The following is a 27,484-nucleotide window of genomic DNA, read 5'->3' as shown; positions in this document are numbered from 1 at the left end:
CTATCGGTTGAGCCTGGAGGTTGTTCTAAAGCTTTGTGGGTGCACTTTATAGGGGTGTAGATAAACGATCATTTAATTTAAACGTTTATAAACGATTTATTTTAATTTGAATGTTTTACAACATAGATTGAAACAGCAGTCATACACTTCTTTCAAAAAGTCAATTCTCAGAATCGCTTCCATAAATTGGAGTTTAGGACTCCCGCGTCACTAAAAGCGGACCCAAGCCACACCCCGGGACCCGCCTCACCCCAGGACGTGACCCGAACGACCCCACCCTCACGCCGGAGCGTGACTCTCAGGCCCTGGTCTTCCCGCCGCCGGGGTTCCCGCTTTGTGAATGGACCCGCGGCGTCCGGAAAGGGAGGCGGAGGCAGGGAGCATTCCTCCTTTGCGGCCGCTGCGTACACCGGGAGGGGCGCGGACGGCTAAGCGTCTGGCACCCGCGCCACTGAGGGGCCAACCTGGGTGCGACCATGACCAGGGACAAAGGCCCGTCCAAGGGTACGGCCGAAATTCCAGAAGCCCGGAGGCGCTGCTCACCTATTGTATAGGGAGGAAACATTCGTGCAATGTTAAATCTTAAGTGGTCTAAAGACGAAGTAAACGGCGGAACCATTATAAGGGCCGGGCGGGCGCCCCAAGCCAGCGGAACCGAGGAGCGCGACCGCATTTCCGACCGGAGGACACGTAGGGAGGGACCCACAAACGTAGGCCTCCGCGGCGCGGGCCGCGAGTGAGGCCATGAAGTTTCGGGCCAAGATCGTGGACGGGGCCAGTTTAAACCACTTCACGCGTGAGCGGAGCGGGCCCTGCCGGAGGGTTCGGTGGAAAGGAGGGCGAAGTGGAGAGGGCGGAGGTGAAGGGAGGGACTCGGGAAGGAGCAAGTGCGCGCGCGCGCGCGGCCGGGGCTCCAGCTGGGGAAGAGGAGCGAGCGGGTGTCAAGGGATGTTTCCACGTCTTGACTGTGGTCACGTTGCTTTTCTTTTTAAACCCATCACTGACTCCCCGTGTCATTACTTGTCTTAGAAATTCCTTCACAATTTAGCTGTTCTTCTCTCCTCCCTGTGTCTAATTATACTCATTGGGCAGTGAGTGCGTATTGAATGAATGCGCCTACTAGCTATTGGTTAACGAGTGAGTCTCAGTTGTCTTAATTGAACACTGTTGATTTGTACTGCATACCTCGCAGGGTTGTTGGAAAACCGGCATTATATTAATACTTTCTAGTGTGATACAAATATAAACTGTTATTTTTTTCACCGGGACATTGCAACATGAGCTGTAAGTTCTTCTAGATGAATTGACCTCGAAGATACATGATTTGCGTTTTAGTAATTCCTTACTTTAACCCCTGCTGCAGGAGTCAGTAACATGATATCTAAGCTTGCCAAAACCTGTACTCTCCGCATCAGCCCGGATAAACTGAACTTCATCCTTTCAGACAGGGTGGCTAATGGAGGGGTGAGCATGTGGTGTGAACTGGAACAGGTAAGCAGAAGTTCCTGGCAGTTTTGGAAATTCGGCCTGAATACCACTGGAAGACCATAAATGCTCCTCTCCCATTTTTTGTTCCCCATAGGAGAACTTCTTCAGTGAATTTCAAATGGAAGGCGTCTCAGCAGAAAACAATGAGATTTATTTAGAGCTGACACCTGAAAACTTATCTCGGGCCTTGAAAACTGCCCAGAATGCTAGAACTTTGAAAATTAAGCTGACCAATAAACATTTTCCCTGCCTCACAGTCTCGGTAGAACTGGTGAGTAGGAGATAGAGCACTTCTGAAACTTCCTGGAAGGGTTTTGACCTTGGAGGAATAAAATAATTCTTTTTTTTTTAATTAAAATCTGGTACATAATAATTTTGTTTTCCATTGAAGTTACTTTTTCCTCATTTTAAAACAAGTTTATGAGCACATAATACTAGGATGCTGCCTTTTCCTACACAGTAAAACTGCATCTTCTCAGATCTGTATTTCCTAGGTTCTCTATTGCTTTTAGTGGTATTGTCGCCTAGTCTAGAAAACATGGTTTTTATCTATTTTCACCATTGAATTGTTTCCCTCCTTCCTTGTATGCTGTAATATTTTTTAAATGATTTCCATTCTCAAGTAAAATATGTCTTATACACTACTGATGAATTTAGCACATGGCTTTTCACACACCCCACAACATCTCTCCCTGGTCATCCCTACAAACGGAATGAAGTTTGGATTTCTTACCATAGCATTCTAACATTCAAAGTTGACCGTTCCTTCATGTATGGGCCAACCTATCTTGGAGACAAATCACAAACTACTACTCTCTGAATAGTGTCTGAGTGTGTCCCATTCTTTCCCAATACCAATCTTTGGAAATGGGGCTTCCACTTGGAATCTGTCTTCTCTTTGAAAACTTATCCTCCTTTAGTGCTTAATACCAGTGCTGCCTCCTTCCAGGTCTTCCTTGGGAGTACTTGGATGTGCTTTTTTTTATCTTGCATGTAAGTTATAGTATTCAGTTTAAAGTTCTTTATGCAAGAGGATTCCTCATAACTTTTTCTCAACTCCGACATTGCAATCAGGCAGTTCTTAGAGCTAATCAGAGTATTCCATATCACAATGTAGGTTTAATAAGTTTCTTTATTGCTTAAGGAAAAGCAAGATAGTAACTTTCTGTCTAAGAGTATGAGATACTTTGACTTTTTACCAGACTTATATCTTGGAAACAGGTGTTCCATTAGACTTTCAGAAGTGTAGAAACCAAGACATTAAGACTTTCAGAAGTGTAGAAACCAAAGCCTCTGAGTGTCTTGTGATCAAAGAATGGTCTCCTTTCTGTTCCTTGACCACAGCAAACTTACTTCAGTCTCCAGGCTTTACACATGTCCCCTCTGCCGGGAAGTTGTCCCTCTTTGTTCCTCACCTCATGACTGCCTTTTCCTTATTTTATTGTGAGCTGAAATGTTACCTTCTACAGAGGCTTTCCCTGACCACTCAGTAAAGAAACCTGCCCGCAATCTCTCCCTTTTCATGCTCTATTTCATTTTCAAGGCTCTAATGAAATATCTTGGACAATTCTGTTTGTTTTTTCTTGCCCCATTGATCACCTGTTTTGGAACATGAGGAACCTTATCTTATTTATCCCACTTCCCAGCTCCTAACAGTACCCACAACCAGGTCAGGCATGCTATAGATGTTTGTTGAATGGATTTTGAGTGAATGAAATGAAAACATTCCGTTTACCATTGGTATTTCAGCTTTTTTTATCTTATGTTTTTATTTTTTTAAATATCGATGCTATGGAAATATAATTAATTTATTCTCTCGTCAGTTGTCTTTATCCAGCACTAATCGCGTTGTGACACATGACATCCCTGTAAAGGTTATTCCGAGGAGACTTTGGAAGGATTTACAAGAACCAACAATCCCAGACTCTGATGTAAGTTGCTTTGTGGAATCTCATTCTTTATTACATATTAAATGGCAGGATTTGAATTCTCTAATTTTAGTTACTGTCCTATAGTATTTTTTATTTTAAACTTGCATACTGCTTGGAAAAAAAGTGCTATTCGTTCTTTTTTTTTCTGGGGAGGATGGGGGGTGGTAATGGGCTGGGAATCAAGCCCAGATCTCTCACATGACAGGCAAGCATTCTCCCACTGAACCACTGTGCATCTCTAGTCATTGTTTTTTGAAGGATTCTCAAAAAGAATGGAACGTGTGTCTTTTGTTATTTACTGAGAACATCTTAAAACAGTGCTAGTGTTGCCCATAATAGAAGTGTCACACTTTTCATAAACAGTGGAGAGAATGCTGTGCTATTGTTTAATAGCATTTAACAAAACTAAAGAAATCCTTCAGAGGGCAGTCGTCTGTTAGGAGTGTTGGCCTCAGGTACCAATCGAGGCTTCATAAAAACCAATCTTTTTTCAGTCCCTCTAGGAGCAGTGCCCACAATATGTGTAAAAGCCAAGAGGCAAGAAGGTTTCATGACTTACAACTTAATTTAACTGTCCTATTGATAGTAATCCCATTGCCACTGACAATAAAGATGATAACAAAGGGTCTTTTGCCTTTGGTTCACAATTCATTTAAGAAGAAACTCTGAAAATATGCTGGATAAAATATTTATTTGACTTTTAATAGAAGGCACCTATATTAATTTGGAAAAGGCCAATAAGTTACAAAGTACTATAACTAACAAAAATCTCAGTTTTGTGGCAGCGATTCACATGCTGTATTTTTGTGCTTTTACAAAAATGCACAGAATGCTACAAGTCCCCCTGAGTCCTGAGTGTACATGTCCCTTAGAGAAATGCCTCTTGCTGAATGCTAGTTTTACTCTCCTTGGGTTTATATAAGGGATTTCTCAGCAGAAGTACTCTGATTCTTCAGAAGAATGCCTACAGTCACGTGGTTGCTGAGGTTACCAGAGTCAGGCATTTGGTCCTTTAATTTTGCTTGCCACACCCATGAGTTAGCAAAATTATAAAATTATTTTTCTTTTCATGTTTTTTAAAAAGAACTTTATTCAGACAATTTAGAAACATAGGATTCCAGAGTGTTTACACATGCTTGCATTCCAAAAATAGTTATTGATCACCTAGTGTCCCTAGTTCTAGATATCAATTATTTTTCATACTTTTGATGCATTGATTTTTTTAGGTTAGTATTTATTTGCCAGTGTTGAAGACTATGAAGAGTGTTGTGGAGAAAATGAAAAATATCAGCAATAACCTTGTAAGTTACAACTTCTTTAGCAAAGAACTCTTAAGTACTTCTATTTGTTTAGACCACCTGTTTGCTTTTTCTGTAAGTACCCTTTGATGTGGACTGAGATATGGGTTGTGTTCACCAGGGGCCATCTCAGAGGGGTGGCCTCTCCACTGAGTCCAAACCTGTGAGAACTCTGGCCTGGGATTAAGAGTCTCAAGTTTATAGTTGCTCTTAGAAACCTATTTTTGAGTGCTTTTCAGCTCTCATTCAGTGGGGAAAGTCTTTATATTTGCCCTTAATTCCTTGTATTTTCATTATCATGTATTAAGAATATATTCAGCAGTCCTGGCTTTTTTTCCTTATGTATTGGACAGCACATTATTTATTTTATCTGCTAATGTGTATTTGTTTTCAATGAATCAAAGATATTATTGACAGTGAGTTTGATGTGGCCTGTCTCCTTGCCAGATGTCTTTCAGTGAACCAGGACAGAGAGACCCCCAATCCATACAAGTCTTATTCTAAGGTATTCTCAAACCAAGTAGCTGGGCACTTTTATTTTTGTGTTTATTTTTGTGAAGGTCTCCTGCCACATGTCCTGCAGGGCCTATAATATGTGACAGAGATGGGGAATGGGGAACGGAATGGATCAGTCCCACTACCATCCAGGATTAACCTGTGTTCTCCCTTCCCTCATCCCTCACCCTCCAGAGAGCATCCTGTATCTTCTCTCTTAAATTCACTGTTAGCTTTTCAACACACTTCTCAGCCTCCAATCTCTTCCTGTTCTATCCACTGGAGTTATCATCTTCTAGACAATACATTTGATCATGTTCCTGAATCTTTGAAAAACCAGTGTTCACATGATGAAATGTAAACTTTTGGTCTTCACTCTCTTTCAGCCTCCCTCCAGCCTTCTCTCCTGTCACACTGCACACTCTCCATGTCCTACCACCCTTGAAAAGAGAAACCCTTACTCTTCTGCATTGTATTTCCCCTGTATCGGATTGATTGCCACTTAATAAGCAGTTCATAAATGTTATTGAGTGAATCTGGAATAAAATTTAAGTTCATGGATCTTTGGAATTGCAAAAGTTTTCTGAAGCCTAAAAAATGTGTAGAGTCTATTTTTTCTGAGTTCTTCTCACTTAAGAGGAATTCTTAAGTCATTGAACTTGGTTGTCTTAAAGTGTTTACTTTGGGTGCACAGGTAGTTCAGTGGTTAGAATGCCTGCCTTCCATGTGGGAGACCTGGGTTCAGTTCACAGACCATACACCCAAAGAAAAAAAAAGCAGTTTAAAGTGTTTCCTTCATGACTTAATCTTTATAGATTTTATTTTAATTTAAAGGCTGCTTATCATGAGAAAGGCTCATTTTCCTCGCAGTGTGTGAACAATGGTGTCTGTCTCTGGGCTAACTGATGTTGATCTAGTTGTCAAGCTTGCTCCCTTTAGAAATTCCCTAGAGACTTCCAGAGAAGTTTAGAGTGACCCAGGAGAGAAAATGCGGGGCAATTAATTGAAGAATCTATTTGTTTGTTCTTTCTGTTCATGGAAATGAATCAGCAAAATAGAGAGGTAGAAATGTAGCTAGATAAAGTCAACAGAGGTGTTTTTATTTGGAATGTTTAAAGCAAATAAAAATTTCATGAAGTAGCTACTATCTGGAATTACTAAATGGAAAGTTATTAAAGTGTAGGGTAAATAAGAATAGTCAACTCCATATGAGATCTACCTGAGTAATGAGAATTCTTTATCTGTAGACTATGGGAGATAGAGTTAAGGAAAACAAGTAAGCCTCAACTCACTGAAAATATCCGCTCTTCCCTTCCCTTATGCTCAAGCCTTCCTCATTGAGTCCTTTCCTTACTTCTGAGAGATGTTATTGATGGGAGTGGGCTAAATAGGTGACTAGTATAGAAGCAGAAAAAAGACCAAGAACTGCTATGATTCTACTTAATGTTTGAAGACATTGCATCTTAATCTCTAATGTGCTGTGAATCCCTTGGGGTTTTGTGAAGATACGAATTCTGATTCATCAGAATTCATATTGAGCCTGGGCTTGAGACTGTGTTTCTAACAAGCTCCCAGGAAATCCTGTCTTTCTTGGGAGCACATTGAGTCACAATGCTTTGAGATAAGAGCTGAACTGCTTTATCCCTTAAATGTTACCTCAGAAACAGTTTATCACTAGACCAGTGTAATGATGAAAACAAGAGGAAGTTTGGGTTTTTGGGCAAGAGGTGTCAAGAGGTGGTGGGAAAGGTGAGTTGTGGTTGCCACACAAATCTGGGCTCAGCTCCTGACCACCCTACTCGACTGTGTTTGATCTGGGGCTGGATGTCTGACCTGCCAACCAGAAATGGAAATAACAGTGTAGCTGTCGCAAGGGCTTTTTGCTTTTGTGTAAGTCTAGAGATAAGTGATGTAAGGTGCCTGGTACAATTAGTAGGTATTCAATAAATGGTAGGTAACTTATAAAGGACATCACCTAAGACAGTAAGATCATATCTGATTCTTAAGAAATAGAGCATATTTAGATTACTGAATCATAAAATAAATATGAGTCACCAGTGTTCAGAGAATTAGTGTATTTGTTCATTCCTTCAGTCATATTGACTGAATGCTGCTGTATGATCAGAAGGGATAGGAAATTTAAGGTGTGATTACTTCATCTTTAGAAATTTGAGGAAAGCTTAGGGGAGTGTTGAAGTCTGAAGTGAGTCTAAAACCAATGCTAGTTGCTTTCTTGATTAAATCTTTGTGGTTATGTGTATATATACACACACATACGTATATATATATATATGCCACTGTTTCTCAAAAACAGAATTTTAAAATATTGGGCCACTTGTGGTTGTTTGAAATAAATGGAAATATCTTATATGTTGACTTTATAGAGTACCAATTAAGGAGTCCAAAATATTCACAATTTTTGTTTTATGTGATTTATTTTAGTCAAGTATTGTTTTCAGTTTGTAGGAGAGCAAGCTAAGAAATAAAACAATTTTACTTTGGGTTTAGTGAAAGAGTAGGGTTCAAAGTGAGTATTTTTCATACAAAGTGAAATTTATTATATTATGAAACAAATTAGTTGGTGGTGGTGGTGGTGGTGGGGCTATTTTTCTGTATAATATGAAAAGCCATTTAAAGTTGACACAGGTAAACCAAAAGCTTTAGTGTTTGTTTCCTGAATGAGAAATATTCAGAGTTCACTAATTCACAAAACAAGAATGAGAAATATTAAATTCTGTTCACAAAATATAGACAGACTTAGCTTTAGCAGTGCTGTGCAAAACAACATTCTCCATTAATTTCATGTGTCTCCTGTTGCTGTACTTTTAGAATCACTTCTGTAAAGTAGGAAAATTGCATTTTTCTTTCTAGTTGCTAGGTGGCACTCTTACAATATTATAAATGTCCTGGAAACTTCAAAGACCTGCTAGGCTTTCAAAATCGTCAGTTACGTACATGAAAAAGAGAAATCAGTGTCCTTTGAGCAGATTAAGATTGGCAAAATTGTAGGCCATATGTATCTTTCTGTGTAATTCACTTCTGTGTTCTCTACAGTTAAAAGAACTTATTGGTCGTGGTAAGGGAGAGACATGAAAAGTAAGAAGGACTCCTCTGTGATACACGGAGCTTGGGGAGTATAGGAGGAGATGAAAGGGAGCTGCTGGCAGGAGGTGCACAGGAGCAGGGAGGGACTTGGCAGGCTGCGGTAGATGTGTATGTGGGGTACAGCTTCTCCCACCTCCTCCTGTGATACTGTGAGTGAAGAGACCATATACTAAGGATACCACAGGCTGTGGTAGATGTGTATGTGGGGTGCAGCTTCTCCCACTTCCTCCTGTGATACTGTGAGTGAAGAGACCATATACTAAGGATACCACAGGCTGCTGAAGTTCTGACAACTTGCCAACAACCTCAGGCCTTTCTGAATTGGGAATCATATTTAACAACAACTGAATTTAGTTTTTAAGTAAAGAGTTATGTTCTCATGCAATTGTAAAGGCTTTATGATCATAATGAATTCATAGTTATAAAGGTTGTTTGGCTCATTGTTTCCTCTAGGCAAGAAAGCATCTTTCCCACTAAATTTTAAGAAGAAACTGATTATTTCTTCTGTATTGGCAAAATTATTCTGAGTACATACTCAGTTAAATTCTCCTTTGTTGACGTAAATTAAAACTTTTAAAAATGCAATTCTTAGATACTGCTATAGACTCCCTAGGAATAATATAAAAATTAGCGGAAATCCTCTTCTTTCCTTTCTCTCTTTCCAAACAGCTGATTTAAAATAATAGCCTATTATACCCAGTTATAAAAATAAAGCAATCGGCAAACTTATTCTGCTTTCTATATTCTCTTCCCATTCTCCCTCCTCCCATTTTATAATAGTTATATTATGTCTACCTTGTCAGAGTATAGAATAATTAACACTATTTGTATCCTCAAATTCAACATTAAATTTTGGGTCTACAGGTATAATTAACACTCATATTTATCTTTTTTCTGTAACTCTTCCAATCATTTTTTTGATGTCTGAAGCTTGTTCTCTATCAAATCACTCAGGATTTATGGGCATGCTTATTGCATTAGTTTTTATATGTTCATAATGTCAGTTTAACTAGATGTAGAGTATTTGACTCATATTTTCTTCCCGTTTACTCTGTTGTCTTCTGGTAAGTAATGTTGCTGTCAAAAAGCCTGATGCCATTTGGATTTATTTTCACTTATGTTTTTCTGGCATGCCTTCTCTGTAGGTATGCTATTTAAGTTATTATTATTGTTCTGTTTAGAATATCTTTGTATGGAGTTGGACCACAAACAATCCTTTTGTTGTTGCAGTTGCAGATGGCTTTCCTTATTCTTTAGGAGGAGGTTTCATTGTACTTGTTGGAGTGGATCAGGATAATTTTCTAGCTTCAATAATTCTAGAGTTCTCTATTCTGTTGTGAGCACAAAATAGCAAAAGATATAGCCAGTACCTCCTGAGAGCTGTCCTTTCTTTCTCCATCCCTACTAGTCTTTAAACCTTCATTCTGTCTTTTGCAGGTGTCCATCCTGTTCAGTTTCTGTATTTACTTCTCCCAGTTTATCCTTAGTGCTGGTCTCTGCCGTTCTGTAAGGGGACCCTGCCACCTCCCCACAGGCTCCATGCACTTACCCGCAAATTGTTCCCGTCCCAGTTCTATCTGTTGCTTCCAGATTGACCCATTTCTTTTGGGGATTTTTGGCCATTTTTGAGTTCCTGGCTCTCAGGACTTGCCTTCTCTTTGGGTCTCAGTGCTATCAAAGGAAGGCCTCACCTGCTTTGTAGACTTGTAAGGTGGTACCTTATAACTTAGTTTTGTGCAAGCTCATGTCCATGTTTTTCTCTCTGCTTTCCTTTTCTCTTTTAAGACTATAAAATACTTAATTTGCAGATTATTGAAGCAAACCTAAATGGAGAGCTGAACTTGAAAATAGAAACTGAATTAGTGTGTGTTACAACTCATTTTAAAGATCTTGGAAATCCTCCATTAGGTAAGTTTTCTAGGGGTTATATTTTGCATTTGATAAACATTTCAGATAACAGGCCTTATTGAGGTCTTAGTCTAAATGTAAAAAGATTGAAATATGATTGACTATATTTTCTGTTTGGGGAGACAACAATAACAAAAAATAAATTAAAGTAATTATTACTGTGGAAGAGTGAAGAGAGAATCTGCCTTGGAATAAGGAGCCGTGCCCCTTAGTAGCTGAATGACTCTGGCACATCATTTCTTTCTTCATCTACAAGGGCAAGCTAAATAACTTCCAAGATCCTTTCCAGATTTTAAGTTCCGATTTCTGATTCTAATGATTTTGATTTCTCATCTGAAATGACGTCAGAAAGATGGAGTAACATTTTTTCTTATTTCTCTTTTTTCTCATAAAACTGGATTAGCAGATTCAAAATATTTCTAACTTGATAATAAATGAGTTTTTGATCTCATAAAAGTCAAGAAACTACAGAATCCATTCAGTAAATATGAGAGAGAAAGGTAGTGATTACTGTTTGGTAAGCTGTAACAAGGATTTACATTGTGTGCTAGAGAATTCACAGCCGGGTTCAGAACAGTTACATAGAGAGGATACTCCAGCAGGAAAGTGAGGCAAAAAGGCCAGGGGAGAAAATGTTAGCTAATGATGTGAAAATCATTTTATGATATACACTTGTAGATCATAAATACAAGCCCCCGTTGTATTTGGAATTAAATAACCCCCGACAGTTTTGGAATTAAAATTTATTGCTACAAATTTGCTTGAAAATAAACACAGGTTTTAATGTACTTTTGCAAGTGATTTTTATCTTATGGTGAAAGGGCATATTGTTCCAGCAAGTGAAATCCTTATGATTAAGGCTTTTGTCATATTTGTTTGAAATTACTTACCTTGGTATTACTCATTCTGTTTATTTTAATCAACACAGAGAAGGTCTTTACCTATAGTACTTTCCTAGAGGTTGAGGAATGTTTTATTTCTTTTTATTCCACTTTAGAAGAAGAGGCCTTTCATTAACTATGTATATTTCCACTTTTAAATGTATAGTGAGTACTGATTAAAAACCATTTTCTTTGACCTAAAGAGGAGCTTGTTTAATATTTCAAGTCTCTGTAAATGAAGATTCCCTTGAAATTAGCATGGGAATCTAATGAAATCTAAATAAATAGCTGGGACTTAATAAATGCTTGCTTAGTGAATGACTACAGTTATAAGTTGCAATATTTCTCCAGGTTACTAAAATCAGATGGAATGTAATTCATCTATTTAAGTAAACAGGCAGTATATTATCTCTGGTTCCCCGTTACGTCTGAGGATGATGTCTTTTAAAGTGTTCATGTCATTTTAGCCTCTGAAAGTGCCTCTCAAGATAGAAACCCAGAACAAATGGCTGAGGTACACATAGATATTAGAAAGCTCCTACAATTTCTCGCTGGACAACAAGTAAATCCTACAAAGGCCTTATGCAGTGAGTATGTTTGTTTTGTTTTCTTAATATGCCGAATAAATAATCATCTGTAGTCTGATGGATTGTGTGCAGTCTTATAAATGGGAAAAACAAAAAAACTGTTACATGATCTCCAGCTTTTTAGGACAGACAAGCATTTTGGATTGTCTCAGATTCAGAAGAAACTAGAGCGTGAAAGCCCCTGCCAGCAGAGAAACAACTCCTGGGCACTGCTTTAGTTCCTGAGAACTTGTGGCCACGGGGTGGCAGGATCCTTCAAGCAGTAGCTGGCCTGAGTCGGCTGCCTTGCAGCTGTGGCCGACCAGAAATATGTCTGTGCCTGAAGAGGAGCTATTAAGGGAACATGTAGTGATAGCCTCATTTTAAAATGTTAGTCTAGTTTTCTTACTCAGTGCTTGATAGGATCTTTCTTGGGTTTATGTTTCCAGATATGCAATCTTGTTTTCTTTCTGCTTCTAAAACCCAGCCTGTATTCATTGTTCCATGTCTCAGTGTCTGCTCTACCTTGGATTTACTGATTTTTACATATCTCTCTTGAATCTGGCTTGGTGTTATCTTCCTGTGGTGACACACCTTCTCTAGCATTCATTGACTGCAATGAGAAAGGGAATACTTGCTCTTTCTGTCTTCATGCTACTAAAATTGCAACAATTCAAAAGAAACTGTAGCCTTCATTTAAAGTAGAACTTCGGCATACCTACTTCCAGGCTGAGCACTTATCCGCCATTGTACAGAGCTGAGAAGAATGTTGATGTGGGGTATACCTAATAATCTTTCTTCTAAAGGATACCCTGGAGAAGGAAAGAACAGTCTAGATGGCCATGTCAGAAACAGCCCTTTTGAATGAGAGACACAAAGAGGAGCAGAAGAGACCTGAGAAGAGAAAACACAGAAGGGACATGGTTTAGATGTTAGCGTTGGATGGAGTGGAGGTGCCCAGGAAGAGATTTTTGCAAGAGAAACAGAAGACCACTGGTAGAGAAGGAAAAGCTGGAATAGCCTGGAATCTTGGGGGAGGATTACCCTGTGTCCACCTATGCTGCTTCTGGCATAGCAGGTATCATGTTTCTAGGGCTGCATAGTAGGAGCTACACATCAGTACAGGTGCCTTCATGATTTAAGGCAGAATTTCTCACAATTTAATGTGCACATAAATTATCTGGGAACCTTGTTGGCTGCAGATTCCTATTCTTGGGTCTGAGGTGAGGCACTAGAATCTGAATTTCTATCAAGCTCTTACATAATGCCCACATTGTTGGTCCTGACTCCCACCTTTGGGTTGTAAGGGTTTAAAGTTCCCCTATTCTGTATAACATGGAAACAAGGGTTGTGCAAGGAGGGGGTTGTCTTAGTTTCCTTGGGTTACTAGGACAAAATGCCACAAACTGAGGGATTTGAAACAACAGAAACTTACTGTCTCGTGGTTCTGGAGGCTAAAAGTCCAAAATCAAGGTGTTGTCAGCGCCATCCTTCCCATGAAATCTGTAGGTTTATGGTGGTGGCTTGCTGACAATCATGGCTTATGGCATAACTCAGTTTCTGCCTCTATCACATGGCTGTCTTCTCTTTGTCTTTCTGTCTAAAATCCTTAAAGGGACTCCAGTCATTTTGGATTAGGGCCCACCATGCTCCAGTTTGACATCATCTTAACCAGCAACATCTTCAAAGATTCTGTTTCCAAATAAGGTCACATTCTTGAGACCAGGAGTAAAGATTTGAACATATCTTTTCTGGGGACACAATTCAGTGGGGTTGGGATGGAGGTAGGGGACCGATGATCCTGAACTGTACCACTTAGACCTTGAGACACCATTTAAGGGATACCTTTTGAATAATCTAAGGCTAGCTAAGAAGCCAGCCATCTCAAAGGCAGTTGACTGAGTCACTTACACTCTTTGAAAGGTGGCTTTGGCACACCTGAATGTTGCAGAGAAAGATGAATTAGCAAATTTTGAGATAGCAAGACATTTTTTTAAAACTCCGCATTGCACTTCTTATACTTTTTCTTAATCTCCCCAAAGCTCTTTTTCTGGCTTGGTGAGTAGCATTGCCTCACCCCTACCCAGAGTCACTTCGGCGACTTTCTGTTCTCTGCTCTAGGGTACTTTGTCTAGCATCCTTCAGTTTACCCCACCTGCATTAAGTGGGCCTCCTCTCTGCCATCACAGCATCTCATCTTCTGCTTGATAATTTCCTTTCCCCTATCTTAGATTCTGCTGTGATTGGGTCTCTCTGCAGCAGGGAGCTCATTTGGGTCTCTTGTTCATGTTTCTGTTTAGTGCCAGGCCGTGTGTCTGGCCCTCAGTTATAATTTCAGCTTCGTTGGGTGGATGGACACTTGCTTCTTTCCTCAGTGTCTCTGAGGTGTGGTGGGCAACCCTGCAGAGCTGCTCCTCTGGTAGCTCCCTGTCTTCTCAAAATAGTGGTGGGCCACATGGGCTGTGCCATTCGTTGCCTCTGCTGGAGTCATTCCTTCTGCCCTACTGTGAATGTTTCTTTTCCTTCACCCCACTGTGAGCATAGTTGATGCTCCATAGACATGAAGTTTCCCTTTTGGCCCTATGACCTGAACTTTAACCTCCATTGGGAATAGTGCCTGCCCTATGGGCCTTCCCAGAATTTCCCAGGATTGCTGAAGCAGCTGAGCTCATCGCTCCTGTCCCACTGCTGTGTGACTCAGCCCTACCCAGGTGTCACTATCTCAGGCACTCTGATTTTTTCTTAGTACATTTTACTGTCACTCATTGGAAAAAAGCTGCTTTTTCACAGAAGTTCATTGATTCGGATGAATGTTGTTGCCAGGAAATTGGGCTCAAAGGTTTTCACCAAAGGCATCAGCAGCTTCACCTGGCTTCCCTGATATAGCTTGCTGTGGGTAAACTAAATTTATTATAAGGCATCACCATAAGGTGCTACTGGAGAGTGGTGAGACTGCAAAATCCACCAGAATCCTTTGGAGGTCCAGTGCTCTAGAAGAAAAAAATACAAAGGTAAAGAAGCTGTTTTAATGTGTAGCAATAAATGCTTGAATGGGTCTTTAAAATGATGTCGTTTTTTATCTTCCTAGATATTGTGAGTAACAGGATTGTCCATTTTGATTTGCTTCATGAAGATGTTTCCCTTCAGTATTTCATTCCAGCACTGTCATAGCACACCACCTTGCCAGATTTGAAAGCTCAAGACCTTGGTTTTAGTGGGAAGAGACAATAGGTTCACGTGTTCTAAGTTATTTGTGTGTCCTCTGAGTAATATAAATCATATACACTTTACTTATTTCTTCCTTTACAATAGTTTAACTAGAAATTGAATTACTGAAACATAGTTGGATCAACAGTATTATTACTTTTTTCCTCATGTCTGTTGTGTTTTGCTTTTGAGACACTGGAAAAAGCTAGGCCTTCTTTATGCAGCCTTTAAATTTCCATTTCTCCTTGGTGAAGTTATATAAATCTCATCTATTGAGAACTGATAAGGTAATCAGAAGATACCACTTAGCATAGGAGAAAATAAAACTAAGTTAGCATCTACATTAATGATGAAACCATATTTCTGTTTATCAAAGCTGGTACTGATAAATATGCTTTCTCATTCTCCCGCAAGCATGTTCTACCGTATTTCTTACAATAATTAAATCTTAGGTGATGAAAGCATAATTCAGTGATAGAATTCTTGCCTGCCATGTGGGAGATCTGGGTTTGATTCCCAGTTCATGCACCTTCCAAAAAAAAAAAAACAGGTAACAATTCAACAAATGGTGCTGCAATAACAGGATACTCACATGGAAAAATAATGAAATGTGACCCTGCCATACAGCATACAAAACAATAATAATAATAATTAAATCTTGTATGTCCTATAGAGGTGGACCTCATAAACATTATCTTAGCTTCATATTACAGAGTTCAGACTTTAAAAAAAATCAGTTGCCTGGGATTAGATGCAGAAATGGGACCAGCGAAAATGAAGGATTCTTTTATGGCTTGTTTAGTTTATTTGGTACAACCAATGACCCTTCCAGTGTTTAATAATGTTAGCTTAAATGTGTTGTAGTGTTTTTTTTAATTAACATTTTTAAATGAGAGTATATAATTTTATTTATCTAAAGCCTCTTTCCCCTCTTTGGCTTGTCACAAAGTTTATTCCAACTGCAAATGTGAAACTTAAAAATCATGGTGCAGAATGAAATGGCATCTGTAAATAGCTTTATACAATTTTTATTTCCTGTTAAACCCGTTAAGAGATTTACCAATCTGGAAAACTATTTCTGATTATTTAAATGATGGTTTGGGATGCATAAAGACAGTACTATATTGATTTTCCTATAAGTTAACAGTAATGCAACATATTTCCTCATCTGCATTACACAAAGTGTCCTTTGTTTTTCCTTGCTCAGGAATTTAGCCTGCATATTTCTTCCATTATTAGAATGTCAAATATCAAGAGGTGTTCCCAGGAAGATACCTTTGGGCAGGGGGCAGGGTCTGTCTAGATTGGAACATCACAGTCATTCCCAGATTATGCAATGCTGCTGCTTTATTTTGCAGATTAAGTAATTGTCAGGGTAATAGTGGCAGGAATTGGATTAGAACCCAGGAATTCTAACTCTGATACATAACCCTTTTCCTCGCAGTTCCCTATGCTGTGTGACTCTAACTAATCATTTGAATGAGGATGGATAATAGATTTCAAAGTTGACATTCACCAATCATTTTATGAGTTAGGAAAGAATATTTTAGTTTTAAATCTGCTATAGTAAAGTACATTTAAATGCAGTTTTTAAAGTGTCATGAAACCAGATGTAATTTCCCACAGCTCTTTATAGAATTGTCATCAGTTAAGACCTGATTCTGATGATTTCATGACTCTTAAGATTTTCTGAGTAGAGTTTGGCTAGTTAGAAGTGTTAACTGGGAGTCAGGAAGCTGGGATCTATTTCCAAGTAGATGAACTTGTTGAGTGTTAACAGGTACCTCTGCAAACATATCTGTAAAATGAAGATGGTTCTTACCTCCCACAGTGGAGTGTGCAAATAGAAACCTCAGACTTAGAAAAATTCACAGTGCCATTTTATTGAACAGTATACCAAAGTAAATTGTGTTAGGTCAAAGAGTAGCAATTTATCCCATTTAGAGAAACAGATAGAATTTGAAAAATTAACTTACTTCAAGGCCAACTTATTGTTTAGATCTCTTTTAAATAACTTTCTGGATTTTAGTGAAAACTTCCTCTGGCTGTAATCATGTAAGTTTTATTAAGCACTGTGGTGGGGCATGACCTCCTCCTTGTCAGGCCAGATGAAATAACACAGCAGCCAGCCTGACTCATACCCAGTACCAGTGGGTTTCTTTGTTAATCACACCTCAAGCTAAACTTTGGAACCAATCCTGGGTTGAGTCAGGGAGAATTAATAATTCTTAACCCAGCATCTCAGTGGCCTTATCATCCTCCTGCCACCCTTCCTTGGTCTATCTAGAACCTCATCACCTGGAGTTCTTCTCCTAGCTGAGTTTACGGCGGTGCCATACCTGGCATAAAAGGTCGTGTTCACACTGGTGTTCTCAGGGACCTGGAGTTTGGTCTCAATATTAGTGTCTGGGACTGGGATTCTGGTACCTGCCTCCAGGCATTGAAGACATTTGACGACATCCATGTTCTTGACATATATTACCAAATTGGCAGAGCTTTGTTTTTGAAGAGATACAATTCTGTACTTCTTATATAGGTTCTCATAGGAGTAGTATCAAAGGAAGCTTGAGAATCTTTGAATTTTTTGAGCTTCTAAGTATAGTTGGTGATGTAGAGATAAATCATTTGTTATAACTGGTATTACCTCAAGATGAGAGAAAGAAATTAACCACTCAGTGTTGGTGGGAAATAAATTTATAGAACTTTACTGAAGTCCATTTTGGTACTATATATGAGTAGCCTTAAAAATGTGTGTACCTTTTGACCTAGTACTTATGCTTATATGAAGTTACTCTAAGATGAAGGTGTTCTAGCACTGTTAAACTGAAAAACTAAAAATACTCTAGCTGAATTCATTGGGGATTGGTTAGGCAATTTATGATTTGATAGAATGCTTCATACTCTAAAATTAATGTCACACACAAAAATGTATTGATATGGTAAAATGTTGTAATTTATAGTTAAGTGAAAAAAAAGCAGATTAGACAATGGTATGTATAATCTGACCTGATTTGGGGGGATAATATGGATGTATATATCTGATTAAAAAAGATTGGAAAGATGAACAACTTTTAAACCTGGTTATTTCTGGGTAGTTTTTATTTCAACTTTTGTACATTTATGTATTTTCTAAAAATTTTATCAGCTTTGTTAAAAAAATAAATTATTTTTGTAAAGGACTAAGTAATCATTCCTCATTGTTTGGATGAATGGAGTAATACTCAGCTGGCAATTATAGTATCATGAACGTCAGAGTAAGAACACTCCCCTGCTCAGTCTCTTCATTTTCACGGTATGTCCTTATTTTCATGCAATACTGTTAGCAGGCATTGTTCTACTTAAATACAATATAAAATGTCAATATAATATGAAGTATCACTATTTGTAAGCCTTACCGAAAAAAAAAGAATTGAACTTGTTCATGGTAAATTCGTTCTGTTCACATTGAGAGCCAGTCTCTTCTGTGGCAGCCGCTGCTCTTCTTTAGCATACAGTTCGGTAAATGTTTGCACTCCACCAGAACACTGTCCAAATGACCCTTGGGCTGAAGCACTGTGGCCAGACAGACTGCCCTGTGCTCTCAGCTGAGAATACCCCATAGTCACTGATTAGCTCACTGATTTAAACTAATAGAAAATCCAGATCAGGTTTCCCGGGTGAGGTCCCTCTGCTCACAGAAGCTAGTGCCCAGACAGAAGTGATAACCACCCAGAGCTACTCTACTTTTTTTGCACCTGATTTTTCACCTTTCTTCACCGTTGCCAATAAACCCTGCCGAGGAGGCACAGGGCATAAAGAGTGAGCAAGAGAGACATGCAGGGAGACAGTACCTCCTTGTTGACACCTTCAACACTGAATTGGGGAGGCCGCCTCCCTCATTTTGTTTATGTAGTTTAAAGATAGGTTTCCCAAAGCAGCCCTTAATCAAGGGTTCAACAGTTTCGGGAATTAGGCAGTCTTGTTACCAAACAGCAATGTAATGCTCAGTGTGATACTGGTGTGTGTGTGGTGGCACATCTGTTCCTGAATGACACAGGTGGGCTTCCCTTTGTGTTGAAGTCTGAAATAACCAGGGAAGTGGGTGAGTTGCTCCAACATGGCCATACAGGAGGAGGCTTTAGATGGGCCATCTGCTTGGGGACAACAGGACTTGTCTTGGATCTGCATTTGCATGGATATCCTGGTGGGGTTTTTTGTTTTTTTTGTTTTACATGAGCAGGCACCGGAAAACGAACCCAGATCTCTGGCATGGCAGGCAAGAACTCTTCCATTGAGCCACCATTGCCTGCCCTGGTGGTTTTCCTTATATAATCTATATCTATATGAATAGCAAAGTTTTCAAAAGGTGATTTAATTCACTATTTAAAATATATCAGTTGCCTGTATCAAATATTTTTATTTGGTGTAGTTTTAGGAGAGAAACCATTCCAGATAATAAGGACAAAAAGAAGAAATCAAGACTATCAGGATGGGGAGTAGGGATGGTATAAATAATTGTAGCCTATTCAAATCTTAAAAAAAATGTATTTACAAATAAATTTAGTAAATTCCCCTATACAATGTGTGTTGTACCTTTCTTAATAATTGCATTGGAACAAGATAAATGAACAAATACTTATGTTAATTACCTGCACATTAAGTATTTTTTGAAGGGGAAAAAGCAAAATGAGCATTGAACCCTCTAATGCTCAGATATGATTTCTACTTTGAACATCATATTCTCAGTGGAATTGCTGCATGTGACTTTACAGAGAGAACAGCAGAACAATTAGGGAATGGGTATCTTCTACTAACAACTAAAAGGCCTCTAATTCCAAGTAGCCAAAAGGGATTTAGGGTCAGTCCACCAAGGTTTTTGAATGTTTGAGCTATGGATATTTAAATTTTACTTTGAAGTCAATGGGAAGTATGAAAGATTTTAGAAGAGAGTGCTATTTATTAATTCAGCAATTATTGATGAGTTGTATAAAATAAAGTACCAACTTTCATTACTGGGATAGCAAATTTGTCTTTTTCCCATGCTGGGCCTCCGTTTTGAAATCTCAGAACTGCCTGCTATTTTCCACATAGTCAAGACACTTTAATAAGTACATTGACTTTAGTGAATCTACTTCTTGAGTTACAAAGATGTTTACACATTTTCCCTTCAAATTAACACCAGTTAGGACCTAGTTTCGTCAGAGGAAACAGCTGAGAATCATGTGGGGGCTCAAGACTCCAAAGCTCACCTAGGGAGATTTGTTTTTCAGGATATACTCACAATTGACTGATTCTTTTAAGGTGCGAATGATGTAAGTGGGGGGAGGAGGCTCACTGCTCACATCCTTGGGGCACAGGAAAGGCAGAACCTGTTGCTTTGGAACCCTTTGTGAGTATGCCCCTACCTGCACTTGTTTGCCTGAAGCCATCTCTGATTTGGAGTGCAGCCCAGGAGGCCCTCCTGGAAGCAGTTTGCTAGAACCTGGAGTGGAGGATGCTGCCTCAAACCCTGCTCTTGTTCTGCTTAGTGCAGCCTGTTCCTGGGATCAGCTCAAAGGATGGTAAGCTTGATACTTTACCAAGATCTTGGCAATCCCCCCTTATTTTTGCCGGAATTCAGCTACTAAAATTTGACCAGATACTGTATTTTATGTTAACGTTATTAAGTATTGAGAGTATCTAATGCTAGAAGAATAAGTCGATACCTATAAGGCCCTTCCTTTGCCTCTAGGAATAGAATGGAAATGACTCTGGCAGTATTGCCAGCCAAGAAGGGAAATTGTCAGGCGTGCACAGTTTCTAATGCTATAAGAAAGTACAGACAATGCTGTCCTTACAGGTGCTTCCCTAGGGCGAGTTCCAATTAATGTTGGGAAAAGAGACATATAGGCTGCAAACTCAAATAAAATCAATGACTCATGTATAAACATGATGCTAGGGTTATATATTTTTTACGTATATACTTGTCTGAGTTGCCAGTGTGATACTCCCCCAAATTCTAAATCTAATCTCATTTAAATAATCTTGTTTAAACTGTCATAAAGTATGAGAACCCATGGGAGGACAATCCCTCATGTTCCCACCTCAGAAAAAAACCCAGCTGCTGAAGCAGTGGCTCCAGTTCTGTCTCTTATATACTGTGGGTTATGAGTGAGTGATTATGTTTGACTTTTTGCTTTCTCTATTGAAACTCCTCTGATGACTTAATTACCTTCAAGTATCTATATATTCTTTTGAGCTACCTAACACCTTCAGTACCTTAAATATTTTGTGGAGTAAGGCAGGACTTAGTTTAATTATTGTTACTCAAAGAGCAGGACTCAAAAATCATTATTAAATCAGAAATACAGAATTTGTGGTTTTTAGAAAATATATCTCTGAGTAGATGGTTTTGTACCTAAATTACATACTACCAAAGACAAAATGAGAGGTGGCTAGCTCTATGTCAGTGCTTTGCCTTCTGGAAGAATCTCCCTAGCACTCTTCCCAGTTGGAGAGTTCAGGCCTTCCACACTGATTTCATTCAAATTATTTCTTCTCTTGTCCCTTTCCTCTCTTTCCTTCAACAAGGTCGAATGGTCCCATAGGAAATCCTGAGTCTTGTGTAGTTCATAAATGAGGAGCTCAGTGTTCGGTGATTGTTAATTAATGGCCTGTGTTAAAAGCCATTTTATTATTTCATTCAAAATCTTTGCACTTAAAATAGTTTTTAAAGCACTACGTTACAGGTTCAAATTGACCTTAGAGCATCCATGTCTGATGTGAAGTGGCACACTCCTCCATCCTCAAGGGCAAAGTAGTTAGTTTGACTCAGTTTTATTCTCCCTGTTGTGTCAGTAAATGATATGTCAGACCCGGGTCATTGGGAAAATCATTCCAGAGTGTGGGAGCATGAGAGACACCCACACTCATCTGATGCCATCCCTCGAAGGCTGCAGCAGCCAAGGATACCAGCACAGCTCTGGGTGCACCAGCACAGACCAGGCTATTCAAAAGAACTCGCGAGATGAGGAAACGTTCTGTTTGGTTGTGGCTACTGAGCACTTGAGATATGGCTAATTTGACTGAGAAGCCGAATTACTAATTTTATTTAATTTTTTTCGTTTAAATTCAAATAGCTGCATGTGGCTAGTGTCTACTATTTTGTACAGCCCAGGTACCTTTCTTCCCTCAATTATGTCAATTTCTTTGCTCTTTCTCATTATCTAGCAACTTTGGTTAGCACCCTTGGCATCCTAAACTTTAAATCGAGTCTTTATATTATCACTATGGAAAGAAAAGACAAGAGATCCAGTCCTGGCATTCATGCCTTCGATGTGCTGATTTTTGTTGTGAGTTCAACTGGGAAAATACCTAACAGGCAGGCTGCTTTATCACCCAGAGGACACTGGGCTTTGGAAGTGAGGCTTTAGATTTGACAGGAAGGTGACAAATGAACTTCCTCCTGTGTCTGAGGAAACCTCCTGTGTCTGAGGGTTTGGGAGATGGGATTTTGTGGGTTTACCTTGTATTTGATTGCAGTGAATCCTTTCCGTCAGCACAAATGCATTGAGAAAACTGTCGCCGATAAAACACGAGGATGCACAATTCCCCAGATCTCAGTTTTACCTCTAACTACCTCAGTGGGGAAGGAAACCAGAGGTACTTACAAGACAGGGGCAGAAGTTTGGAGGATGCTGTTAGACAGGTGAGCCCCCAGGGAACTTTGAGACTCTGAAGCTCTGTTTACTCACCTGTAAGTCTGTTGGTGAAACACAGGATTCAGACAAATTTGCCTGAGTCCACCCCCCACGGGCCATCATCCTTCTGGGAGCCCTTTCATATTCATTTCTGACAACAAGCTTGGTCAGATTTTCCCATTCTTTTGGGAATCACTTTCTTCTAGAGAGAGAAAAATTATCTAGTTTTCTAGGTAAAACATAAACTTTATAAAATCTCTGTTAAGGTTAAAATGTTCATGTTAAAGGATTAAGGGAATTAACAATTTTTTTTAAAAAAAATTAAATATTTTTTTAAAAAGTCAAGGACATTTTATGATGGGAAGGACCCAGTGCAATCCTCTAAATTATGTATCAGGAAAAAGGCCGAGACGAACAGAAACCAGCTCATGAGGTCCCCCAAGGGAGTCTGAAAGGGGTATAGGAAAAGGTATAGAACCCTCGGAAGCTTGGAGGGAGCCTAGGATATTCCTTATTGTTTTTTCTTAGGAAAATTCTTCTAGAACGTATTCTGTTATCAAATATAGTTATTGAAAGCTGTGTCTTTTTTAGTATTAGACTTTTCTCAGCTGCCATTTACAACCCTCTCCTTCCTTGAATAATGATCCAAACTATTATTTCAGGCAGCCATACAAAGATTCCTATTTAAAGTGTATTTAATAAGAAGAAAGTTGGACGTTTTAGGAATAAAAAGCTCTTTCTGATTAGAAAAATATTGGTGTGTTTTTCTCTGTGTGTGGTGTGTGTCTTGCTTGAGTTCCTCGCAAGTACAGAAGCTGGAAGCATTAAACTCCTCCATTTCATTGTCTCTGAGGTGTTTTAGGAGGAAGCTGGTACATAGACTGCTTTAGTCATGACCCACCAACACAGGAGACCTTATTTCTGATGGTCAAGGAGTCAGTTAAAGGCCTTTCTGACAGCCAGGAAAAGGGACTCGGGAAATTTAGTAAGCTATATTTTAAAGTACGCATGCAGTAAGTTTTCTTTCAAAATAATATTTCACTTTTATTGTAATGGAGAAAAAACAGTGGTGATTGGTAAGGAAATGCCCAGATTGAAGAACTAGGCACAGAATCAAGGATAGAATAGCTGCTCTGACCTTGACTTCCATGATTGGCTTGAGATTTAGCACAGGCTACATGGAAATACTCGCAGTTTTATGAATCTTGCACCTTTTCTAACTCTCTGCCCAAAGAGTATGAGCCCTGAAGTAGCCATCTAGACTTTCCTTGTCTTGATTTACTTTAGGTTTCTTTGATAAAGTGATGATGGAAAAATATAGAAAATTGAATAAAATAAAAACAACAACAAAAAAATAATTTTAAAATGATGATGGTAAGCCACGAAGAGGACATAGTCAGCTAAAAGGGGCAGATGATGATGGCAAGCCACAAACAGGACACACTGGGAGCTATTAAGGTGACACTGGGAGAAGCCATCGTCTGAGGGACGCACACATATATTTCAACGGCCTGGGGCCAGCTCTGGTGGGACAGAAGCACCCCTGGAGCAATGGGGCCAATCCCAGCAGTAAAATTTGTGAGAACATGGTGCAGATGGCCTCTTGAGATCAGCTTTCTGCGGATCCTGTGATGGGTTTATTCCCAAAGACATTTGCTAGCACTTTGTCCTGAGAAGTGTCCCTAGCTCTTGCTGCAAAACAAGCAGAGTTCTCAGAACTGCCAGCTGTTCTTGTCGTGGAGAATGAGACACACCCAGCACCTTCATCATAATATTTCCTCAGAGCTATTTTGCGTTTCTGTCAGGTCCCTGACATGAAACCCAGGAATAGAAATCTAGCACAAACCTAAGAGATCACAAGGGGACGTGAGCCGTGGATTTTATTTTCACATAAAATACTCCCACCCTCCTTTTGTGCCACCACACACCTCTTGTGTGGCGGCTTTGTAGTACTCTATGCTTTACTATTAGACTACTTGCTGGTAGGGTGAGTTTGGGCAAGCCCCTTAGGTTCCTGGTCTGCCTCACTGGGAGGTGAGAATCCAGTTGGTCCAGGACTGCCATCTGACCTGGTGCAAGGATACTGGATGAGTGCATATCCTGTTCAATGTGTGCCCAGCAGAGTGGACGCTGGAGTCAAGGCTGGGACCAGGGCAAGTTCCTTAACCTCCTCATGCTCTAGGTTCCTTTTCTCTGAAGTCTCTGAGTAAACCAGCTTTTGCATCTGTAAACACTGTAGGGTAGTTAGAAAGATTGGGTGAAGAAATACCCTTAATAACTGTTGGCCATTATTATTTCTGCCCCTTTTAGCTGACTGTGTCCTGTTTGTAGCTTGCCATCATCATTTTAAAATTATTTTTTGTTTTTTTTTAATTTTATTTTTATTTATTTTTCTGTCTTCACTTTATCAAAGAAACCTAAAGTAAACCAAGACAAGGAAAGTCCTCACACATTGATGGAGGGTTTGCTATATTAATGGTTGGAATTCCTTTGCCTTGTACTGCTGCCAAAAATGGACAGATTTTGTCTGCAGATTTTTTTCCTTGATTTTTTTTTCTTACCGGCTTATCTATTATTCTGAATTTCATAGCTCCTCCCAACTCCCAACGTCTCCACATTGTCACTGTTTGACATCCCAGGCATCAGTGTCCTAAATCATGGACTTGCAAAGAATTATCCCTTTGTCCGTAGAGAAAAAGGGAAAAGGAAAAGAAAGGAGGGGAAGTTATTGACTTCACCTTTTTTTTTTTTCTAACTATACATTTTTACATCTTGTAAACCAAATAGATTCATGGTTGGAATAACCATTGTAATTGGTGTCAAGGCCCCGTTTCTGAAGTAGTGGACTTTTAGGATCTGCTGGGTTAAAGTGGAAAGTTGGTAGGTTGGTTTGTAAAACTGTAAGAGGTTGAATGGTATGCACATCATAAAATGGAGTTTAGGCTTGAAATTGCGTGTGTGTGTGTGTGTGTGTGTGTGCTCTCTCTTCCCAATTTCATCTTATTCCACCATATGAACTACTGCAATCCATTTATGGCTTTATGCTTCCATTCATTGACTTCTAAAGCTAACTCCGATGCATGTTCTCCCAGGATCTTGGGTTACCTAAATTTTATGTTGTAAGTGGTTATGGTGGGGTAGTTGGAATTCTATTAAAGAGCTTTAATAAAGAGCTACAATACTCAATCTAAACAATTAGAGCAATAAAAAGAACCAAAAAAAAAGAAGAGAACTAAAGGAAAGCCATCATGCAAATAGTCACTCAAGGCTATTGCTATCAAATTCCAGCCTTGAACACAAAGAGGATCCAATTTTTCTACTCACCTGCCTAGTTTATTTTGTATCTGTTGGAATTAGAGATCTCTAAAGCTTCCACCTTGTTCATGTTTTGCAGCAAGAATATTTTTCCTCCATACCCAACTTTTAATGAGGCAAATGATCTCTCTTGGGTGTGCTAAGGAAGCTTTATCCTTGGGGAACACCAAGTTACTTCTAGTCCTCCCTGCTGACACCTGCCTGTGTAACTGGGAGAAAACACTGGAATGCCAGAATTCTCACCAGGTGACTCCAAGGGCCTTGCCGGTGGCTGGCTGCCTCTACGAACCTGCGACCTAGTCACTCATTACAGAAAACAACTTGTACGAAATAGGTTTGCAGCTCCGCTCCTTGAGATATCATGAATGTTTTAATCATCCACACTGCTTGGAAATGCTTACGCAGTGTTTAAGAATCTGTACAATAACTTAGTTACCTGGTTCAACTCGTTCATTTAAGGCGCATTCAAAGATGCCTCAGAGACTAACGTTAGAAGCTCCATCAGCATGACTGCCTTCCATTGAAGAGTGCACAGTTAATTAAGAGTAAAGCCATCACCAGCATCTCATGCCTCTGCTACCCAAATGCTACTGTAACTGAGAAGCTAGGAATTAAAGATCATTATGATTACTGAATCATTATTTAGATATTCCTTTTTTAGTTTCTTCTATGTTAGACAGAGGAAAATACCTAATATCTCTAAGTCATAATCCAGCTGCCTTGAGCTCAAATAATGATTATATAACCTTTATCTTGTGCCCTTGTGATTGTAAGAACCTTATATCAGACCCTCATTTGTACCCATTGTATCTGTTTTTTGACTTTAGAATCTTATGATCACTAAAGACAGCCCCTAATGTTTATTAATGAAGGTGCTTGGATCAGGCCAGAACTTTCGGCTATCAAGTCGAAAGTTATCTGGATAGCCTAAGCTGGATCTAACAAAAATAGCATATCAGTGACCTCATTATAATACTAAAAAATCACACCCATCAACATATTAAGTTCTGTGACTAAGCATATAATCAATCTGTGCTTGCAAGATAAGTAGATCATCCCTAATTGCATCATCTGGACCCATTGTGCTCATTATCCTAAAACCTGCCCATTTTTTTTAAACTTTTTTTATTGTATAATATAACATGTATACAAAGCAAAGAAAGAAAAAAGCAGTAATTTTCAAAGTGCTCTTCAACAAGTAGTTACAGGACAGATCCCAGAAGGCCACCATTCTATGATCTTAGACTTTTCCTTCTAGCTGCTCCAGAACTTTGGAGGCTAGAAGAATTTTTTTTTTATCATCACAATTGACTTCTTTTTTTCTTATTCGTGAAAAATAACGTATATACAGAAAAGAAATAAATTTCAAAGCACGTTTCAGCAATTAGTTGTAGAACAGGTTTCAGAGTTTGGCATGGGTTACAATGCCACAATTTTAGGTTTTTACTTCTAGCTGCTCTAAGATACTGGAGACTAAAAGAAATATCAATAGAATGATTCACCAGTCATACTTGTATGTTAAACCCTACCTTCTCTGTATAACTCCACCATCAGTGATCTTTCTCCCACTCTTTAAGAGTATTTGGACTATGCCCATTCTAACTTTTTCATGTCAGAAGGGGCTGTTGATAA

General features: G+C 39.2%; 2 protein-coding genes across 3 annotated transcripts in view; both read left to right on the top strand.

The window, feature by feature from the left end:
• The first annotated feature begins 288 nt into the window (after positions 1-288).
• On the top strand, positions 289-18,097 carry HUS1 (HUS1 checkpoint clamp component). Of its 2 annotated transcripts, none has more exons than XM_077118808.1 (8): positions 289-859; positions 1,364-1,491; positions 1,583-1,759; positions 3,312-3,419; positions 4,646-4,720; positions 10,126-10,225; positions 11,574-11,693; positions 14,761-18,097. In XM_077118808.1, the coding sequence occupies exons 1-8, from the start codon at positions 745-747 to the stop codon at positions 14,841-14,843; spliced, it is 906 nt and encodes a 301-aa protein (XP_076974923.1). In that variant the 5' UTR covers positions 289-744; the 3' UTR covers positions 14,844-18,097. The 2 variants fall into 2 exon arrangements, with proteins under 2 accessions (XP_076974923.1, XP_076974929.1); XM_077118814.1 differs by having other exon boundaries at positions 291-796; positions 14,761-18,091.
• Positions 18,098-19,963: 1,866 nt separating this feature from the next.
• Positions 19,964-27,484, top strand: part of PKD1L1 (polycystin 1 like 1, transient receptor potential channel interacting) — a 172,752-nt gene continuing 165,231 nt past the window's right edge. Inside the window, exons 1-2 of the mRNA XM_077157478.1 lie at positions 19,964-20,419; positions 23,400-23,503. Coding sequence (XP_077013593.1) covers positions 20,353-20,419; positions 23,400-23,503 — 171 coding nt within the window. The 5' untranslated portion in view covers positions 19,964-20,352. The remainder of the gene's footprint in view (positions 20,420-23,399; positions 23,504-27,484) is intronic.

Source organism: Tamandua tetradactyla, chromosome 1, assembly GCF_023851605.1.
Source record: "Tamandua tetradactyla isolate mTamTet1 chromosome 1, mTamTet1.pri, whole genome shotgun sequence".
NCBI lineage: Eukaryota > Metazoa > Chordata > Mammalia > Pilosa > Myrmecophagidae > Tamandua > Tamandua tetradactyla.
Note: the sequence above shows the minus strand (reverse complement) of the source record. Positions and strands in the feature narration are given on the sequence as shown.